Genomic DNA, 20962 nt, shown 5'->3' with positions numbered 1-20962 from the left:
AAGAACTCTGAAGGTGGCCACAAAAATACAGAAAAATAACTGACAAAACAATAGAAAACATCAAAAATACACGAAGAAGACTCCTACAACACAAATTGACTCCAAATCGACATAAAATGAGAGAAAAGCATACAAAAAGACAAGAAGAGTAGACAGAATGACAGAAAACTATACAAAACCACAACAAAATACACAAATTGACTTCCAAAACAAACACAAAAACACACCTTTTTTTCTTGTATTAAAGTTCATTTGTCATTATTCTAAATGCTGACATGAATGTAATAACTTGGCCCTCAGATATGATATAAGATCATACATACAAGATATAAGACTGTTTTTTATTGTTTTTTTATGCTCAAATAATGTCGTGTATCCATTGAAAGCATGTGTGGAGATCGTTCATCTCGGAGGTTTATTATTTTCTACTTACTTGTTCAGTAGTAATTCACTAGCAGTGAAGTCAGTGGTCAGAGAGGGTAGCATGATGTCTGATCTGCTGTCTGAGCGGCTGTCAGAGGTCATAAGCATGCGTCTCCTTCTATCTGAGTCGCTCTCGTCGTCGCTGACCTCCAGGCGGTCAAAGCTTACAGCCTTGCTGTAGCTGGGAGGCACCTCAGCATCAGAGGTTTTGGAGGCGTCAGTGTCCACGGTGTAGTGTTGGGCCGCCTGACAGTCCGTACAAAGTCCTGCTGCGCTTCTCCGTCCTCACTCCCAGTGACAACGTCATTGTCAGGAACAGAATCAGCCATCTCTGCCCTGACAGAAGACCCCTCGTCTGGACCTACAGGGTCTCTTTCCTGTTCTTCTGTTTCCTCTTCTTCTTTTTCTTGTGCTTTCTCCTCACTCTCTAATCCATCCTGCTCTTCCTGTCCCACGTCATCATCTCTATCCTGTTGTTCCAGTATTTCTCCACTGCTCCAAGGCTCAGCGTTACCGTCCTGGTCTTCATCGCACTGTTGGAACTCCCAGGGACCCTGCGGCCTTTCCTCTCCTTGATCCTGCTCATCTTCTGCTTCTTCAATGGTGTCTGTGGTTCCCTGCCTGGAGTAGATTATGACACTCTGGGTCACGTCACTGTAGGTGACAAGAACAGAGAGAAATATGTGCGCTTATTAGGAATGTGACGTATCGACGATATCACAATACCGCAATATCGACGTGGTTATGTCACGGCAGAGTTGGGGTCAATTATAATTGTAATCGCATAATTGGTAATTAATTACAATTATGACAATCATAATCGAAAATATCTATTGCCATTGTAATTGAGTTCAGATACTTTACTAAATTCTATAAAAACTGTCATTTATAACTAATTGAACAATACTGGGGAACCATGTTACAGTTCGATGGCTTATACAGACATAGTTAATGATGTAAAACATGTTTCATGTCAACTTTACCTGTCAGTTCTCTTGAGGATCTTTTTACCGTTAGAAAAAAAAAATTGAAATCGAGGGGTACACTGACAGAAACAAGACTGAAATTATTAAAACCAATATTTTCATGGATGTTAAGAGATGAAAAACAAATTAGATTATAGATAATATATGTTTACTGTATTTTAAGGCTGATTTAAGACATGGGTCAAAACTGATCTGTTATCATAAGAGATGCTAACAGAAAGCTAACACAAAAGAAATGTTCCGTTTTATGGGCTTATTTATGAAAGGCTCAGTAATTGTAATTAATTGTAATTGAACTTTAGTAATTGAGAACGTATTTGTAGTTGACTTTCAGGGGGAAAATAACAATTGTAATTTTAATTGTAATGGAAAAGTGTAATTGACCCCAACCCTGTGTCACGGTATTAAATAATGATTGTAATACAGTTAGTGGATACTTTAAATCAGTAGTTCTCAAACTGTTTTGGCTCAAGTGCTTACTTTTGAATCCATGTACCCCCTTATGTCTGACTACTGTATTTTGTTCAGAATAATAACTATAGAGCATAATCATGGAATGGATGAGTGATAAATACACACTTTAAAAAATCTCACTTTGTAAATAAGTAGAATGAAACAGTATTTAATTCCTGCTGAATAAATGTATTCTATATTTTTTTATCATTTATGGTCGTCTCCTGCCTAGTGTGGGACTGATCCTTGTATTTTCAGTTATTGTTCCAATTTCTATCATCATTTTGTGTGTTCTTGGTGTCATTTTGTGTACTTTGTTGTTGTTGTTTGTTCTTTTTTTCATTCAGTATATCTTTCTCTTATTTTATGTGTTGTCGTTGTCGGTATAATTTCAATTATTCTATCTCACTGTGTGTGTTTTTGGTGTCGTGTGGTTGTTTCTTATGTGGTTTTGTATGTTTCTCCATTATTTTTGTGTATTTTTCTCTCATTTAGTGTCAGCATGTTCGTTGTTTTATGTGTTGCTGGTAATGGTTAGTATCGTTCTCTCTTAGTGTGTGTTTTTGGTGTCATTTTGTGTGTATTTGTTGTTGTTTGTCGGTTATTTTTATTTTAGTATATTTGTCTCTTATTTTGCGTGTTTTTGTCAATTTTGTGAGTTGCTGGTAATATTCAGTGTGATTATCATTTTTAACTAAAAATAAACATGATAAAACCCCATTATTTTAATGCTTTCATTTACATATTTTCCTTTCTCTCTGTCTCAAATACCCCCTGTAGTGCCATTGCGTACCGAGAAACCCGGCTTTAAAAGCTCAGAGATTACTCCTAACCTTAATTGTTGACATGTTCATCTTTCGCTAGAATAATCTAAATTCCTTTTTTTCAGTTATTATTTAATCTATTGTTTATAGACTGTTTCAATACCAGTGTTGAATCTGTATCTGTTAGTAGGCAGTACTCAGGTGTTTATAATGTCATAAATCTAAAAGTATGACAATAAATACTGTCAGAATAGTGAACAGACAATTTCTCAATGGTCATCATTCTTGTTATTGCTCGCATTGCTGCAAACTGTGCGCCTTCCTGTAAAATTGTGAGCTTTCTGACAATATCGCAATATTGAATGTACCGTGAGTTTACTACTAAAGCGATTATACCGAACCGTGAGATTTAGATATCGTTGCATCCCTAGTGTTTGTACACATGTATTTCATACAACCCTTTTAACAAAAAAAATGTTTTACTAATCTAACAATGATGTTTTATTTTAAATATGTTCTTTATTAACCCAAATTTGTTGTTCAGAATTACTGTAGATTGAGCTTTTCATCTTGAAAGAGATGTTTTTTTTTTTTTTAAAGCCCTGTTTAAAAGTGACGTTAAAATGATCTAAAGGTAAAATCCAATGCATGGATAAAAGTGTGAGATGGTATGATGGCAGGCAGGCACCTGGACATGACGCTGCTTCCACTGTCCATTGATGAATTTGACACATCCATGCCACACATCTTACGCAGTTTGGGCCTGGCCCGCTCGCTGGTTTTAGGAATGTTTTCTGCATCCATGTCCTCCAGGGTGGACTGGCGAGAAAACAGCGTGGTGGCCTCAGTGAAGGCACTGACAGATGGTGAGAATGACAGATGGGATGATCAGAAATGAAAGGATGAAGTGGCATCAATGTCGAGCTAATCTGACATGATGAAAAAAATCTGACTATTACCTGGACATGCTGTCCCTGGAGGCAGTGGAGTCCTGGCTCTCCATCCTGTAGCCCGTTCTCCTCCTTCGGACCCTGACGGAACCCGAGCCCGACTCGTCCTCGCTCAGCTGATCCATACTGGCCTGCCTGGACATGTTGAGTCGCATTGCTTTCTGGTAGTAGACGTGGATGCTGTCTTTGGAAGGTACGTTGCCCTAGTCGGAGGAGAATAGGGGTCGTGGCACTGAATGGAACCCATGTTTAAAAATCATCAGCATTGAGGAGCGTGTACCTTTTTCACCTCCCGAGTTAGCATGCAGCGTTCGATTCTCAGCACAGTGGGGATGTCGATGTACTCTCTGCACATGTCATTCATCCACTTAGTGAAGCTGTCCACTGTCGTCTGGAAGAGCACCCATGTGAACTTTATGATGTTGAACACTCGCTTGATGATGTTGTCTGAGAGGAACGAGGAAAGCAAACGTGTTGACGGTGAGTCCTCATTCTTGGGGGTCCATCCATCATCCATCCATCCATCCATCCATCCATCCATCCATCACACAGAGAGGGAGCACCAAAGATCCACACTTATGGTCAATTCAAAAATTGCAATAACACCAAATGTTACTGTACTATGTCTATGAGCAAATAATGGAGTGTCTGAAATAAAGTGAAAACATTTTGAAATTTGATTTGATTTTAAAAATGACAGAAATTGATTAAAAGTTGCAAATTAGAGTGGCCAAAAACAGACAGAAAAAAATGGTAAAAAGGGTTCAACGTGTCAATATTGGCTTGAAAGTGGCAGAAATGGGAGGAGGGGGTGTTGGGGTAGTGTAATTTAAAAAAACACAGGAACAATTCATTTAAATTGGCAAATAATGGGCTTGACAAATCGTGAATGTGGTTAAATTGGCATAAAATAAGCATGAAATACGGTGAAAAAAAGTGACAATAATGGGACAAACATATGCAATATTGGGTGAGAAAATTGGTTTAAAAGTGCTCAAAATCTCTTGAAAGTACAAAAAATGGGCAAAAAAGGGATTGAAATTTGATGGAGAAGTAATGTTGCAAAAATGCATTAAATAATGCAAAAATATGGCATTTGGTGTAGTTGCAGAAAAAGGGAAAAAATGAGCAAAAATTGTTCAAAAAATATTCTGTTTCTTTAAGATCCCCTCTCAGTGTCTCGCTACCCCAAATGGGGTCCGGACCTTAAGGCTGAGAACCCCTGCTATACCTGGACCATCAGACTTCTTGTTCTCATCTTTTTCTTCCTCATCTGAGAGATCTCCCAACTCTATGGTCACATGACCTGCTGCGGAACAGAAACGACATTTCATTGTGAGCAAAATAAAAAGTTGTCATACCATCCGTTGTTATGAAAATATCCTTTTTTTTGTCCCTATAATTTGTTTACCATCTTTCTTGTTTTTCCTATGTCGTACTTTTGTGTATCTCTTCCAAAAATTCCTTTTATCTTTGCCACGAGCCTTCAGAGCCGCTTTGGGGTCTTTGATCCAGGCGTGGTAAAGAAACTATTAAAGAGATATAGTCAAGTTTTAATGAAAGAAAACAAAAGACTCACAAAGGCACACATTAAAAACCTTAATTTAAAGCAGCTGGAGACCATTAAAAAGGTTGAAACTGACACTCAAAAGTTTGCTTTGATCTCCATTGTAAACACTCGGTTCATTGACATTGTTGAAAACGTTTTGTGCATTGCATTGTGGGATATGGAGTCCCGTGGAAGGATGCATAGAAGTGTTTTGACTTCATTACTTTCTTGTGTTTCTTCACCAGACAAAGAGGAAAGTGATTGGCTTGATTCCATTCTTGTTGTAGTTGGTTCCCAGAATTCCCTGTGATATCACCTCACTCTGCAAGAGTTTATATTTCAGCTGGATCTGGATCCGCCATTGTTTTGCCACAATTTCTAGTCATTGAAAATAGCAGAAAAGTGTTGGGATGCCACTTTGGCAGATTATTTGTGAGCAAACACAATAAATCACAGTAAGAAAGACGTAGAAAACAATTCTATCAGTCTATCTCACTACATCCTACAAAGAATATTATTTACAGTGGAGATAAAAACAAACTTTCGAGCACACATTTTTTTTTTTTTTTCTCAAGCTTTGATTTATTATCTATGAGGCCTACAGTACATTATGTCTTTATCAGATAAAAATGGGTTTTGCCTCCAGCAGCTTTAATCTCTAAACTCTACTGGTAGTTTTGGGCCTCATGCAACAATGTTTTTTTTTTACATTTAGATGAACAAAAATCTTAAAAAAACGTCAGATATGAAAAAAATTGCGTGAACATTACAAGAGGAAATGCAACCTTCCACATTTGTCAAGTAGTCAGCATTATAAGAAATGATATCACAATGCCGATAGAAATGTCAGTCTATGATTATAAATTTGGAGTCAAACAGCATTAACAGAAAACATTATGTTCAAACAACAAGAGAAAACATCAAAGCAGCACAGAACATTCACATTTGACAGGAAATACCAGCACATGCACAAACTGGTAGATTATGGTTACAGATCATGCATTAATAGTGTTGCTAATCAAACAGAGAAAGAGAGAGGCATGTGTATTCCAGCCAGGGTTGGAGTCAATTACAATTTTCAGTTACAATTACTTATGTTCAATTACAATTACAGTGACCGGCATTTTTTCCAATTACAATTAAACAACAATTATTTTTTTATCCTCAGAAATTACTAACATTCAATTACAATTAATTACAATTACTGAGCCTGAAATAAATAAAAGTTAACCTTGCTCTTGTGTTTAAAACAAATATCTATTATCTTATTTCTTTCCTATCTATTGGTTACCTTGTTAGGATTCCTAATCAATGAAAATATAGGTTTTAATAGTTTTGGTGAGGGCATCTGAACCTTTTTTGTCTCGATTTATTTATTTATTTTAAAATGGTAAAATGTGGGAAAGCTTGACATGAAACATATTTTAATAATATATGTGTAGAACTGTACATAGAACTGTAACATGGTTCCCCAGTTTAGTATTTTTTATAGAATTTTCATGGCAATTAAAATTACAAAGTCAATTATCTAAACTCAATTACAATTACAACAGCAAAATATTTCTAAACTTACAATTATAATTATGCTGTATTTGTAATTAATTATCAATTACACGATACATTTTATTGTAGATTTTATACGGTTTCAGATTAAAACAGTAAAGATTTTATCGTGGTTTTACACAATGCTTTATAAAGTGACCTTGGGTGACCTGAAAGGTGCTGGTTTCCAACTAAAATGTATTATTATTATTATTATTATTGACCCCAACCCTGATTACTTGTTTTTTTTTTTTAAATGCTGGTTATTGAACAGCAAAGCTATAACTGTGTGTTGTTACAGTATTTGTGTTAGAGCAGGCACATTTCCACACAGAGAGAACAGGCTGATGGTTAGGGTGAGTACCTTGCCTGCCTTGATTACATATTGCAGTACAGTTTTAGGCAGCTTAATGATAGACTTGGGTAAAGCCAGAACAGCAGAGACAAACTTCCCGATGGCTCGCTAAAGAAGAGGAACAGCATCAGAGGAGTTAATACGTCATACTGTTAGCCAAGACACTCATATAAGGAAAGAGAGACAAGGATTAGTAGTTACAAATGTTAATCTCAGACTGGACACACACGCACTCGCCGATATTAGATCCCATAGAATGAATAGCACAGTGCAGCAGGAACGAAAGCACACCATGAGAAATCAATCCAAAAATAAATGCACGCAGCTCGTTCAAACAAAGTGACTGTGGTTTGTCCTGTCATGCTTCTGTGCTGCCATGTAAGTGGAGGGTTATTTACTGAGTGTTATGTCTACCTGTTGATGGAACCACTCAAACAGAAAACAGCTTATTTGTCTAAAGAAAAAAAAAAAAACTGGACCAATTGGGACACTTTAACTATCACTGTGATGGAATTTAACCTACACCCACATGAAGAGTTGCTTTTATGGGTACTTGCACTTTTTTGAGTTTATTTCTAAATCTTTCATTTTACTTAAATACATTTTAAAGAAGTAATTAGTTACATTTCTACACCCAACTGTTACGGCGTGAATTATTATTTTTTGTGATTATTTCCGTTGCATAGTCCCTTCATTAATTATGAAGGCAACATAATCCATATGTTCTTAGTCGTGCCATTTCTGATCAACGCTTAGTCACTTTCTCCGGTCCTTGTTGGGGTTTCTACTTATGTCGTTACCCACATCGCATATTTGGCATGGCACTGTTTTAGAATTCATAAATTCAGCTGTACTTAGAGCCTGATACATTTTTTTAAATTTTTTTTATTGAATTTATTGGTGTTATTTTGATTATTTTAAAAAAAATTACATTTTGACCAATCTTTTATTTTATACAGATGCCTTTGTGGAAAATAAATTAAGTTCCAAATGCGCAAGATTTTGTCTTATTCTTTGTAAGTTTATACATGTAGATGTTTAATGTTTGCAAGGGAAAAGTCACACCTACACATTAACATATATGCAGGGAGTAATAATAATATATTCAATGACCTGTTTAAGTAAACTATATAAAGGAAAACACACGATGAGAGAGAATAAAACACTTAACCCCCAAACGTGCTCCTTGGGCGCCGCTCGGGGAAAAAGGTTAATAATGCACAGACAGATTTCATTACGGTGATCAATAAAGGATAAAGAAAATATCACTATTATTATTAAAACTATGTGCACATTATGAAAGCGCATTGCTGCCTGATTTACTAAAATCTCAAAATAAAATATTTTTCCAGTTATTGTAAATTGGCCCAGATTGCATATTCATTAGAGGCGAACGCCCTAAATCACGTGTCAAACGCAAAGCCCGGGGACCAAATCTGGCCACCGGAGAAAGTGAAAATGACAGAAAACATGAGTCGTCGTGGAAATTACCAACTAATTTAGTTCCTCAAAGATTTCCACAAAATCTCCCCAAATTAAAAAGAAATTTTAACTTATTTCTTAGATATTGTTGATGTTGATGCCTTCCATACATTATTTCTAATATATAACTGGAAGTGCAGACTTGGGCACATTATTTTGGAAATCGTTTGTTTTGCCGCCTAAAACCCGCGGCCACTTGTGATCAAATTGGTCCGTATTCGGCCCCTGAACTAAAATGAGTTCACACATCGACCCTAAATAGATCGCTCATGTTATTTTGAGCATTTGACAGATGCAATCCACACAAACTTTTACTAAATCAGGCCCTTAGCAGGGTGTTCTACTTTCTAGTGTTATGCAAAAAAAAAAAAAAAAAAAAAAAACTTCCACAAAATAAAAGTATGCCTTATATCCCTTCGCCCCCATGGAAACGAATAAATAAAAAGAAACAAAGAGGCCACCTGAAAAGCAGACTTCCTCAATGGCTCTTCATCTTTTTTCTCCTCCTCCTCTTCTTCTTCCTCACTGTCAGTTTCAAACAAATAGTAGTCTCCACTTCTGACCACTGAGAGGCGGAGAGCAAAGTGCTGTTTAACATCTCCAGAACAGAAGTTAAATCAATTTATTGTTTTAGTCATATTAAAGCAGTGGTTTTCAAACTAGGGGTCGCACCCCTAAAGCTGAGTTGATCTTCAAATGTGACGGTGATTTGAAGTGAATGACAAATAAATATTTCTGAGCGGCAAAACATGGGCTTGTGTATTTTCCTAAAGGTAGTGAAAGTGACGAGACTGAAAAGTGAAGGAAAATATACAAAGACCAAGAAGTTGATGCTTGGCATTTATTTTGCTCAGCAGAGACTCATGGGAAGAGTTTGAAAACCACTGATAATATGAGCATTATTTGCTGTAAAAAAAAAAAAAAATACCCATTAACACCAAAAACGCAAATATATTCAAGTTTGTTAGAAATCTGTGTATTATTCATTCTTTGGTTTTTCCATTTTAAAACCAAAATAACAAATAATCGGGGTGGTTATCTTGTTTTATTGACTTAAAACCAAAACAGAAATACAGAAACATCAAAAAGCACTGAAGTGTTTTTCTGTAAAAAAAAAAAAAAAAAATAATAATAATTGTTCGGTTTGTGAGCCATTTGGATTTTTCCGGGGAAATTAGAGTAAGAACTGAAGTCCACTGCTCTACAATTTGACACTTTTGCAAAAACAATTCCACAGCTTTTTTGAGGGTGGTAAAAATATTTATTTTGATCACAAGAAACGAGGAGCACCAGTAGATGCATTACACTACCTCTGGTTCTTTTACTCACATAACATGTGCATGCTTCTCATAACATCCATTTTTATTTCTATTCATTTATGTATTGCTCTTTTTATTGCTAGGGTAAAAAAGTCCGCCCCCATCTGTGGGTCCCCTCTGTGTGGTGAACTGAAAACATGAAGCTCTCATCCTAGTTTTACCTTAAATATACAAATATCACACAAACGGAACAAGGTTTAATTTGAAAACAGAAAGACCCTGCTTGTATGAATCCAAGTACCGTTCGTCCTTTTGTTATTACATTTTAAAACCTAATCAAAATAACAAATACAGTGTAGTTATTTTGTTTAACTGACAGAAATATAGAAAAATCACAAACCAGACAAACAGCGTTTTTCTGTTTTAAAATTACATCTTCCGTTTGTGTGTGTACATAAGTCACATTACTGATAAACTGGTGAAATGAAATGTTAAAATGGATGTTACCTAAAAATGAAAGGAGCCAGAGGTGGTGTAATGAATCTACTGGTGCTTCTCGTTTCTTGTGATCAACTTCCGTGTGTGTTGATGGCTAACGTTAGTGGCTAGCGGTATTAAAATACGCAAAAACAAGTTCTAACACCTATTGTTCCTCACACCAGCCTCACAGTCGATGGTCAGTCACCAGTTTACCTGGATACTATTTGGATCGTAACACTGTTCGGTGGTGAAGATGGCACGATATTCACAGATTCGGACTTCCAGCGTCAATAACTCATTAACGAAACGTCTCGTTACCATCAGTGTGAGGTGGACAACGTGTTACAAGATCATTTTTATCAAACGCAGCAAAATAAAAGTCTGCCCCCGTCTGATTTGGTTTTAAAATGGAATAACCAACGAACGAACGGGAAACGGATAGCTATAGATACACAATATGACAGGAGGAGATTATTAAAAACACAGAGCGTTAAAAGTGTAGTAGAATGGAAATCACTACGAGCACAAAGCACAATAAAGTCCCCTGAGTGTGCAGAGTCATAAGTGACTTAGCAGTGTGAGTGACTTCAGACTACAATAGTCAAGGGTTAGACACAATGGGATGGATGAGGCTGGCTTATGTCCTTGAACAGAACTGCGGTGGGCAGGAGATGAGGGGAGGATGCTGGGAAAATGGTGATGAAACATCGATTGACAAAGAGATAAAAGTGGAGAAATAATTTGAAAATGTCATGTGGGGGTGGAGTACAACATGAGACATGAGCTCAAACCAAACAGGCAAATGACTGCACTTTACTGGCAGATGGAGAAAATTTTCAGTTTTTCAGTTTTCAGCGTTTTTTTTTTAAATTATGATTTGTTACTGTTTTATTTCCTGCTTGGTGATCATGTCTACAGGCAAAGAATGAACAAACCCTCCGTCCTTTATTCCAGTACTGAGAATAAAGGCGAGTTGAATTCATGTCTTTGCTTGAAAATGTTTTACGACAGAGCAATTCTCTACTGTGGGCTCTTCAGGTGAGACCAATGATTAAATGCATGTTTTCAACAGCGTCGAAAGACAAAGCGCCACCCCATTAGTCATTTTCTCTCTTCATAGACGTCTCATTTCTATTTAAGGTAACCCAGCTCCGCACTGACACTTGTGAATCCTCTAAAACCTGAAGTGCCTCTCCTCTACACTTGCACAGTAAAGTTAGCCAGGTGAGAAAAGTTCCTTAAATAGACAACAGAAAATGACTGAAGTGTGGAGGAAGAATAAGGTTCTCTGTTTTGTCGGTTGCCTTCAGAGCCCATGAGCAGTATGGGAATTCTCAGCGTTCTGGTCAAGGACACAAGGGGCCAATCAGAGTGGAGGAAGAGAAAAAAAGGATGTTTTGGGGTTAACCTACTGGAAGCATGGTCAACCCACGGCCTCCACCACTGCTTTTTTTTGGTCTTGGCTTTCGCTCGATGTGCTCCTAAAATTCCACACATACAGCAATGTAACATTTCATAAGAAAATCCATTCAAGGCAGTTTTTCCACTAAGCTTTTTTGATACGTACAAACAAAATGAATGGGTACATGTGTTATTAATTACGACAGCATTACTCTGTAAACAATTCTTCACATTGTTGCTGCTTCACAGTGACAGTTCTCAGCACTGTTACTATTGTTGGCTCAAAGTTGTCGTCATAGTTTTCGTCGACTACATTTTGCGACAATAATGAGACTATGATTAATTAAAAAAAACATATGTGAACAAAAACTAACAAACACTGATATTTTTGTCAACTAATGAAAACTATAATTATTTACTGTATAATATAAAACTATAACTTTGTCACATGGGACAAAATCCAATCATGTGATCTTTTGATCTTACGCATTGACCAAATCTGTCTGCCTGTATTTACAAACATTAATAGCATCATATCTACAAGGACGTATAATGGAAATAAAAATAAATCTGAGCGCTACGAGATTAAAGTCGTAACATTTCGGGAATAAAGACGTAATATTAAGAGAATAAAGTTGTAATTTTGCAAGATTAAAGTCATAATATTTTTAGATTAAAGTCGTAATATTTTGAGAATACAGTCGTAATTTTATGAGAATAAAAAAACTCGTAATGGTCTAGCGCTCAAAATTCCCTGTTGAAGTGAACGCAACCAACAACTATTTGCTCCAAATCAGTCTGGTTCTGTTATCAGAACGAACGCAAACATCTGCAAAGTGGCTTTAAAGTCCTTAAACTGATAACAGTGTGGTGATGATGGGCCAGGAGACTCAGTATTTCACCATGTGTGAAACCTAAAGAGAATTATTATCTCATTCCACATTCTACATAAAACGCACAAGTGACCACAACACAGACAAGATCCTGTTTCATTTTCATTCTCATAAACCTACAACTTTTACTATGACTTTAATGTTGAAAGGTTATGACTTTAATATATATATAGTTTTTTTTTTTTTTTAAATAAGATTTTATTCTCACAAAATTAGAACTTTCTTCTTGAAATATTACGACTTTAACCTCATAGTTCCCAGATTTTTTTTTTAATTTTAATGTGTCGTCGTAGCTTGGTAAATTGTAAATAAACTCCTATGCTTTATATTTTAGTCAATAATATCTAAAACAGATTCAGCCAACTAAAATCTTAATACTAAAACTAGATTATAACTCAAATGGTTCTGATGACTAACTTTTTACTAAAATGAAGATACATTTTTGTCAAACAACCTTGGCTAAATGTTGACAGCAAATTTTGATTTAGTTTTAGACTGGTTCTCCTCAGCAGACGTCGTCATACCATCGTCATCATCTTCCTCAGGCTGGATGAGTGTGGGTCCCTCTCCAGACTCCTGGGCCATGCTCAGCATCCTCTCCTTGCCTCTTTTAAACTTTTGCTGTCTCACCTTAATGCGCTCCATCCTGATTAGATCAGAGAGACGGTGGAGAGGCACCAAGTATCGACACAGAAACATCATCACAACATACTGAGCATAAACATCTCAGGGGCCCCCATGGTGAACTTATTGCATGTTATGTAGCCTGTGGAGTGCTCATTAGAGCCAGTGAGTGGATCTTTACAGAGCTCAGGAGTCACTCCTCAACTCATTACAAGAGGTAGAATACAATGCCTTTATGTGGTAATATATTAAAGCCCACTTTCAGGAAGCAATAAAAATGGAAGGAGTGGATGCTTTTAATTCAGAACATGTGGGTTGGAGTCCTTGGTTGGTTCCCACCAGGGGTGGAATGGCCATCTGGCAAACCGAGCATTGTCCTGGTGGACCGTCGACCTAAAGTGGGCCGATCCAGTCCGCTATGTTTTTATCGGTTTTGTCTTTATAACGAGCGAGTGGAGGCAGACATGTTAACAGGTGGCCAAAAATGGTCCAAAAGTGGCAAAAACATGGCAAGAAAAGTGACTAAAATGGACCAAAAGCAGTTAAGAGTGGCCAAAAATTGGACAAGTAAAGAGGAACCAGGTGGTATGTAATAGCAAAGGGTAGCTTAAAAGGGCAAAATGTTGCAAATCGTAAAAAAGGGTAAAATGTGGCAAACAATAGTGAAAAAGGGCAAACATTTGGAACAAAAGAGGCAATATGTAAGGAAACAATGAAGAAAGTTGTATTTATTGGGTAAAAATGTAGCTTATTGGGATGAAAAGTGGCCAAAGAAAGAAAGACGAAAGGGCAAGATTGGATAAAAGTGTCAAAAAGAACTTGCAAAATACACAAAAATAGAAAAAAAAGAGATTTTTATTGGCAAACGGTAGCTAAAGTCTGAAAAAAGTTTTGAAAAGGGGCAGAAATGGGACAAAGGAAATTGCAAAATGGCCAAAGGAAAATGGGGTTAAGTTTCCCCCCTTTTAAGGTCTTTTTGGGGAATAAGTAAAATGAAGATAATCTTTTCCAAATAATTTTTGGTATTTCCAAACTAACTGTACTACTCTTATTTTCACCCAATTGACCCTTTCTTGTTATTTTGTGATGGTGGGAACTTTTACAATCATGTGAGCCTCATTAAACCGTCATACATGAGTCATACCACTCACAAACAATTCTTTCACACACAACCATAACCATGCTGTTTAAGTTAAGTTGATTTATATCTTATGTTCACTGACTACCTAAAAAGTTTCTCGTAAAAGGCAACGATTAGTCGGCACCGCCAACATGGTGTGTGAGAGAGATTTCACATGAATCAAAGCCAGAGCAAAACATTTGATAAACACCTCATGGGGGAACGTTACTTTGTAGACTTCTTCTATATTGACAACATTCAGTAGCGGCAAATGCTATGTTACACAAAGGGGATCTTTGTGAAAGGTAAACATGTGGGAAGAAGACACAAAAAGCACATTAATTTAAAGTCTCACTGTCGCTTGAGCTGCTCCACAGATTTGCGCTCCTCCTCCAGCCGCGCTCTCACTGCCTTCACTATGGTGGCCTGGAAAAGCTCCGCCCCTCTGAAACACACGCAACCAGGAGAAGAGATGGAAGTTAAATCAAAGTCACCCACTTAACATTTATTCACTTTTTCATTTTCCCTTTTCGTCGTCACTGCTTTACTTTTATCTTTTTATTGCACATGTTTGGCACTCAATGAACAAAGACTTCTACATTTTGTGAGTAATTACATGCATAAAAAAAACCCAACAGGATCAAGGATAAACCAAACCAAAAAAAGTCAATAATAACAGTAGCATTGATATCAATAGTGGGAATAATAGTAAACAATAGTGTTATACAAATAGTCAAGCAGAGCAATAGATATAGGATACTGTACGCATAGACACCACACACATACCCATAGACATATGTACGTATGCACGTATTAATAAAGTAAACAAAATATACAAAATAAATAAAAAGTAAATATATAAAATACACAGAATAAAATGAAACACACAGCAATACTGATATTTAAAATAAAATAAGTGGACAAAATTCAAATGAAAAATATTTAAACAAAAAAAATTAATAATTAACAAAAAAAACCTATCAATTTGTGCATAATTACAAAAAGCTTAATTTTTGTCTTAGATAACTATGTATTAACCCTTAATTAGATTATAAGTTAAATACCTACTGTCAGTGTTGATTATGTACTCAACTTTGTCTTTACTGCACAAAAAGTTGTGTCCATAAATAATCAAAATATCCGTAGTTGCCAACCATAATAAACTGTTACAGATGTTACTAAAAAAAATGTGAATCATATTTGTTCCAAATCTATGAGTGTCCACCAGTGACTGGGATCAACTGGTGTACCTGCAGGCCAGGATCTGTGAGGATCTGATATCTGCCACCACGTGTAGAAAGTAGTAGCTCATGAAGACGCGTCTCTGCAGCAGCAGGAAGGCAAAGCAGATGCTGTCCCAGATGATCCCGGCCTCGTTGCTGGGCAGCTCACAGTGCTCATCAGCACCTGATCATACACATGATCCATACACATCATGTTTATTCACACTGTGTTGATCATGCAAAACAAATGTCTTTATTCAGCAACATCATTCCAGTAGCTAAAAATGCAAAAACACAGCATGGCAGGAACTTTGTGTTGTATTTCGAACATGAAGACGAACAGCAGTGTATTTACCACAATGATAAAATATAATAATAATAATAATAATAATAATAATAATAATATATATTTTATTATTATCTTTCTTTTCTATTATCTTTTTTCGTTCTTTTTATCTTATTTTTTTTTAACTTTTATTTTGTATTTGTTTATTTTTTTTATACTATTATTATTATTATTATTATATTATTATTTATTATTATTATTATCATCTTGTTATTTGCACATTCTAGTCTAACTACTGTTTATATTTATACTTATGTTTATACTTATTATCATCTCTTCTAGTTGATTGTTTATTATTGAATGTTTCACTATTGGAGAGAGCACAGTTGACCGAGTCAAATTCCTCGTGTGTACAACATACACTTGGCCAATAAAGATGATAATAATAATAATAATAATAATAATAATAATTCAAAAAGGAGTGGGAAAGAATAAACTTATATGATCCTACCCCTTGTAATATCTAGTACTATACATTATTTCTATACATTAATCTTCTTATAATATACACCTGTTTACACTATAAAATGAGACATAATTCACTGATATACTGTATATCTATATATTATACATTTCATACTTCTTCCCTTTAACACATTCTTCAAGAAAATACATTTTATTTGTGTGTTTAAATTGCCATGTTCCGTGCCTCTGTTGCTGAGGCGGCTGATCAGTGCTGTGGCCGCAAGGTAGTCGGTGCCTGTCGTGGCGGCAATACCCGAACCCGTTGGTGGACACCGGGGGTGAGGGATGCCGTCAAGCTGAAGAAGGAGTCCTACTGGGCCTTTTTGGCCTGTGGGACTCCGGAGGCAGCAGACAGGTACCGACGGGCCAAGCGGAGCGCAGCCACGGCGGTCGCCGAGGCAAAAGCCCGGACATGGGAGGAGTTTGGTGAGGCCATGGAGAACGACTTCCGGACGGCTTCGAAGAGATTCTGGACCACTATCCGGCGTCTCAGGAGGGGGAAGCAGTGCACCGTCAACACTATGTATGGTGCGGATGGTGCGCTGCTGACCTCGACTCGAGACGTTGTGGATCGGTGGGGGGAATACTTCGAAGACCTCCTCAATCCCACCGACACGCCTTCCAATCAGGAAGCAGGGCCCAGGGACCCGAGAGTGGGCTCTCCTATCTCTGGGGCTGAGGTTGCCGAGGTGGTTAAAAAGCTCCTCGGTGGCAAGGCTCCGGGGGTGGATGAGATCCGCCCGGAGTTCCTCAAGGCCCTGGATGTTGTGGGGCTGTCATGGCTGACACGACTCTGCAACATCGCGTGGACATCGGGGGCAGTGCCTCTGGATTGGCAGACTGGGGTGGTGGTCCCCCTTTTTAAGAAGGGGGACCGGAGGGTGTGTTCCAATTATAGAGGGATCACACTCCTCAGCCTCCCCGGTAAGGTCTATTCAGGGGTACTGGAGAGGAGGGTCCGCCGGATAGTTGAACCTCGGATTCAGGAGGAGCAATGTGGTTTTCGTCCTGGCCGTGGAACTGTGGACCAGCTCTACACCCTCAGCAGGGTCCTTGAGGGGTCATGGGAATTTGCCCAACCAGTCCACATGTGTTTTGTGGACTTGGAAAAGGCATTTGACCGTGTCCCTCGGGGATTCCTGTGGGGGGTCCTCCGGGAGTATGGGGTATCGGACCTCCTGATAGGAGCTGTTCGTTCCCTGTATGACCGGAGTCAGAGTCTGGTCCGCATTGCCGGCAGTAAGTCGAAATCGTTTCCGGTGAGGGTTGGACTCCGCCAGGGCTGCCCTTTGTCACCGATTCTGTTCATAACTTTTATGGACAGAATTTCTAGGCGCAGTCAGGGCGTTGAGGGGTCCGGTACGGGGGCCTCAGTATTGCATCACTGCTTTTCGCAGATGATGTGGTCCTGTTGGCTCCAACATACCGTGACCTTCAACTCTCACTGGATCGGTTCGCAGCCGAGTGTGAAGCGGCCGGAATGAGAATCAGCACCTCCAAATCCGAGTCCATGGTTCTCGACCGGAAAAAGGTGGAGTGCCTTCTCCGGGTTGGAGATGAGGTTCTGCCCCAGGTGGAGGAGTTCAAGTACCTCGGGGTCTTGTTCACGAGTGAGGGAAGGATGGAGCGAGAGATCGACAGGCGGATTGGTGCGGCGTCTGCAGTGATGCAGAGTCTGCACCAGTCCGTCATTGTGAAAAGGGAGCTGAGCCGAAAAGCAAAGCTCTCGATTTACAGGTCGGTCTACGTTCCAACCCTCACCTATGGTCATGAACTTTGGGTCATGACCGAAAGAACAAGATCACGGGTACAAGCGGCCGAAATGAGTTTCCTCCGTAGGGTGGCTGGGCTCTCCCTTAGAGATAGGGTGAGAAGCTCAGTCATTCGGGAGGGGCTCAAAGTAGAGTCGCTGCTCCTCTGCATCGAGAGGAGCCAGATGAGGTGGCTTGGGCACCTAATTAGGATGCCCCCTGAACGCCTCCCTAGTGCGGCGTTCAGGGCACGTCCCTCCGGAAGGAGGCCCCGGGGAAGACCCAGGACACGCTGGAGAGACTATGTCTCTCGGCTGGCCTGGGAACGTCTCGGGGTCCCCCCGGACGAGCTGGAGGAAGTGGCCGGGGAGAGGGAAGTCTGGGCCTCCCTACTGAGGATGCTGCCCCCGCGACCCGGAAACGGCTAAGCGGGAGAAGATGGATGGATGGGTGTTTAAATTGCTTCAAATTCAGTCTCAGCCTTTTCAATAAATAGTTTCTGAATATTTTTTGTTGTGCTTTAAATACCGTTTTGACCTGTTTGAAAAGCTACAATAATGTAATTTTGATTTAGTGAATACCAGTGGCTCGGTGTGGTTTAAAGATCTTATATTATAAACATAACGTATTGCTCGTTTTTGAAGTGACACTAATGCATGTAATTATTTGTGAGGATCAAGGAAATATTTAGTAACTGACAATATTACTACTACTCATCAATGCACTACTGCACTATTATCTTATCTATTATCTTATTATTGTATTGTATTATTTTTATTTTTTCAATTATTATTATTATTATTATTATTATCTTGTATTTTATTTAGTTCTGCACATATTAGTCTAAATACTGTTTATATTTATGTTTATTTATTTTTTTTTTCTAGTTGATTGTTATTATTTTATGTTACACTATTAGAGAGAGCACAGTTCACCAAGTCAAATTCCTCGTGTGTATAACATACATTACTTGGTCAATAAAGTTGTTTCTGATTCTGATTCTGATATTAAACACTGCAAATCAGCAAGTCCTATATAATCCTACCATGTACAGGGTGAGGAAACTGGAACACCCAAGCAATTCAGGGAGAACATGCAAATGTCTTTCCAAACGAATCCCCCCCGCGCGCACACAGAAGTTAAATCTACTGACCTTGTCCTTCTGGTCGACTATTATGTTGTATTCCTTGATGGTGCAGGCCAGACTGAACAACTGGATCAACCAGCACTGATTGTGAACCAGAGTTGATGTAACCACAAGCCAAGATCTGGGGAAAAAGAGAAAAAATAAAATTAAAAGTGACTATTTTTCTTCATTTGGATGAGAAAACACACTGCACCAGGTAATATGAGTGGACAATATTAGAGGAGTTTCCTACTCAGAATGATGGAAAAACCAGTGTATGAAGCATGAAATGTGTCAAATGTTGATTCTCTACTCACTGATGACTCATAGGGGTGTGAATTGCCACGAATCTGACGATACGATACAACACTTGCGGAAAAAAAGTAAATGTCTAACTGTGATTCTTGCACCGGTATCAAAAACAAGTGGTATGTTTATCAAATTACAAAAAAGTAAAAATGTTTAACCTTTGCTTCTATAACAATTCTGATTCTGTTAAGTTCTTAAATTATTTTTTTAAAAGTAACCACATACATCTATAAAAGTGCCCATTATGTTATTATATTAATATAAAGTGCAATCAACTTCCAGCTAAAATGCATTGAGGAGTGAGGAGTTTTTTGTTAAAAAAACGTAATTTAAAAAAAACAATATGGACATTTTTTGAGTCGACATGATTATAGCGTGGTGAAATATTGCAATATTTTTGCAGAATCAATTTTTATTCAATCAATTTTAATTACTCACAGACAAGATGTTCTTCATTGTGATCACAAAGATGTTGTAGGCTATCAGGAAATCCCAGTAGTGAAGGATCTTTTTAATTGGCTTCAGCAGCAGCTCGCCCCCAAACAGCAGGAAGTAGAAGCAGGCCACCAGGTAGCCCATACAGAACACGCTGATACGCGTGGTTCCAGTGATGAAGATGATGGTGAGGACGAACCAAAACAGGTAGCTGAACATGATGACCTTCAGCATGTCCAAGTATGACCTGCAGATGGAAAATGTACATTCAAACTTATCTTGTGTTTGTTGCACAAAACAAAACAATCCAACCTTCTATTGACAGATAAACTTTCCTTTGTGTATAAATGGTTTTCCTGCAGAATGCAAAATCCTTCTGCACGCCAAATTTGGGTCTCAATCATTAGGTTTGACTAATATATGTTAGAGTCTGTCCCAGCTGTGTGTCTGATACTTACAGAAAGATGAACACATTGGGACTTAAAGAGATACTCACCCCCAAATGACAAAAAGCCCAAATATGACACTTATAACCTTTACTAGTAGGAATGAGAGGTGATTTAGAAACTGCGTATGCAATGAAAAGCATCTGGATGGTTGACATGTTGGGAAAACTGCGATGTAGTGATTACTCAAAGAAGCGCAACAACCACGTAACTCCACCACGTTTTATGTTAAAGGTGTCCAATTGTTCCGATCGTGATGTGGATTTACCCTTTTTAAAGTGTTTTCCTGGTTCAAGTGGAAGCCATTTGTGCATCTGTAGTAATGGTAAGATGGCTGATAGTGGCCTCTAAATGCTACGTTTCCAAAGTCTGATTCCTCATTTCCTGGTTAGTTCAACGTCAAAGTCCATCCACCGGAATATTCCTGTTTTCTCAGGAATCACATCATAGCATTCAAGGAACCGGATGATACATGAAGAAACACTAAAGTGTGTTTAAAGCAGTGTTTTTTTAAACTTGGGGACATAACCCCATATGGGGTCGCCCTGAATTCAAATGGGGTCGCCTAAAATGTCTAGTA

At 38.1% G+C, this 20962-nt stretch overlaps 1 protein-coding gene across 1 annotated transcript in view; it reads right to left on the bottom strand.

Moving 5' to 3' along the window:
* The window catches only part of LOC114458574 (piezo-type mechanosensitive ion channel component 2-like), a gene marked incomplete at its 5' end in the record, with an annotated part of 33117 nt that extends 12934 nt beyond the window's left edge, over nt 1-20183 (bottom strand). Inside the window, 15 exon segments of the mRNA XM_028440990.1 lie at nt 434-683; nt 686-1077; nt 3315-3482; nt 3586-3779; nt 3857-4023; nt 4808-4885; nt 4988-5105; nt 7032-7130; nt 8966-9069; nt 11656-11724; nt 13062-13183; nt 14637-14726; nt 15532-15688; nt 19220-19334; nt 19940-20183. Of these exon segments, the coding sequence (XP_028296791.1) occupies nt 434-683; nt 686-1077; nt 3315-3482; nt 3586-3779; nt 3857-4023; nt 4808-4885; nt 4988-5105; nt 7032-7130; nt 8966-9069; nt 11656-11724; nt 13062-13183; nt 14637-14726; nt 15532-15688; nt 19220-19334; nt 19940-20183 (2367 nt within the window).
* Nucleotides 20184-20962: the final 779 nt, after the last annotated feature.

The sequence above is a fragment of the Gouania willdenowi genome, unplaced genomic scaffold (assembly GCF_900634775.1).
Source record: "Gouania willdenowi unplaced genomic scaffold, fGouWil2.1 scaffold_132_arrow_ctg1, whole genome shotgun sequence".
In the NCBI taxonomy this organism is placed as follows: domain Eukaryota; kingdom Metazoa; phylum Chordata; class Actinopteri; order Blenniiformes; family Gobiesocidae; genus Gouania; species Gouania willdenowi.
This window is presented reverse-complemented; position numbering and strand designations above follow the sequence as displayed.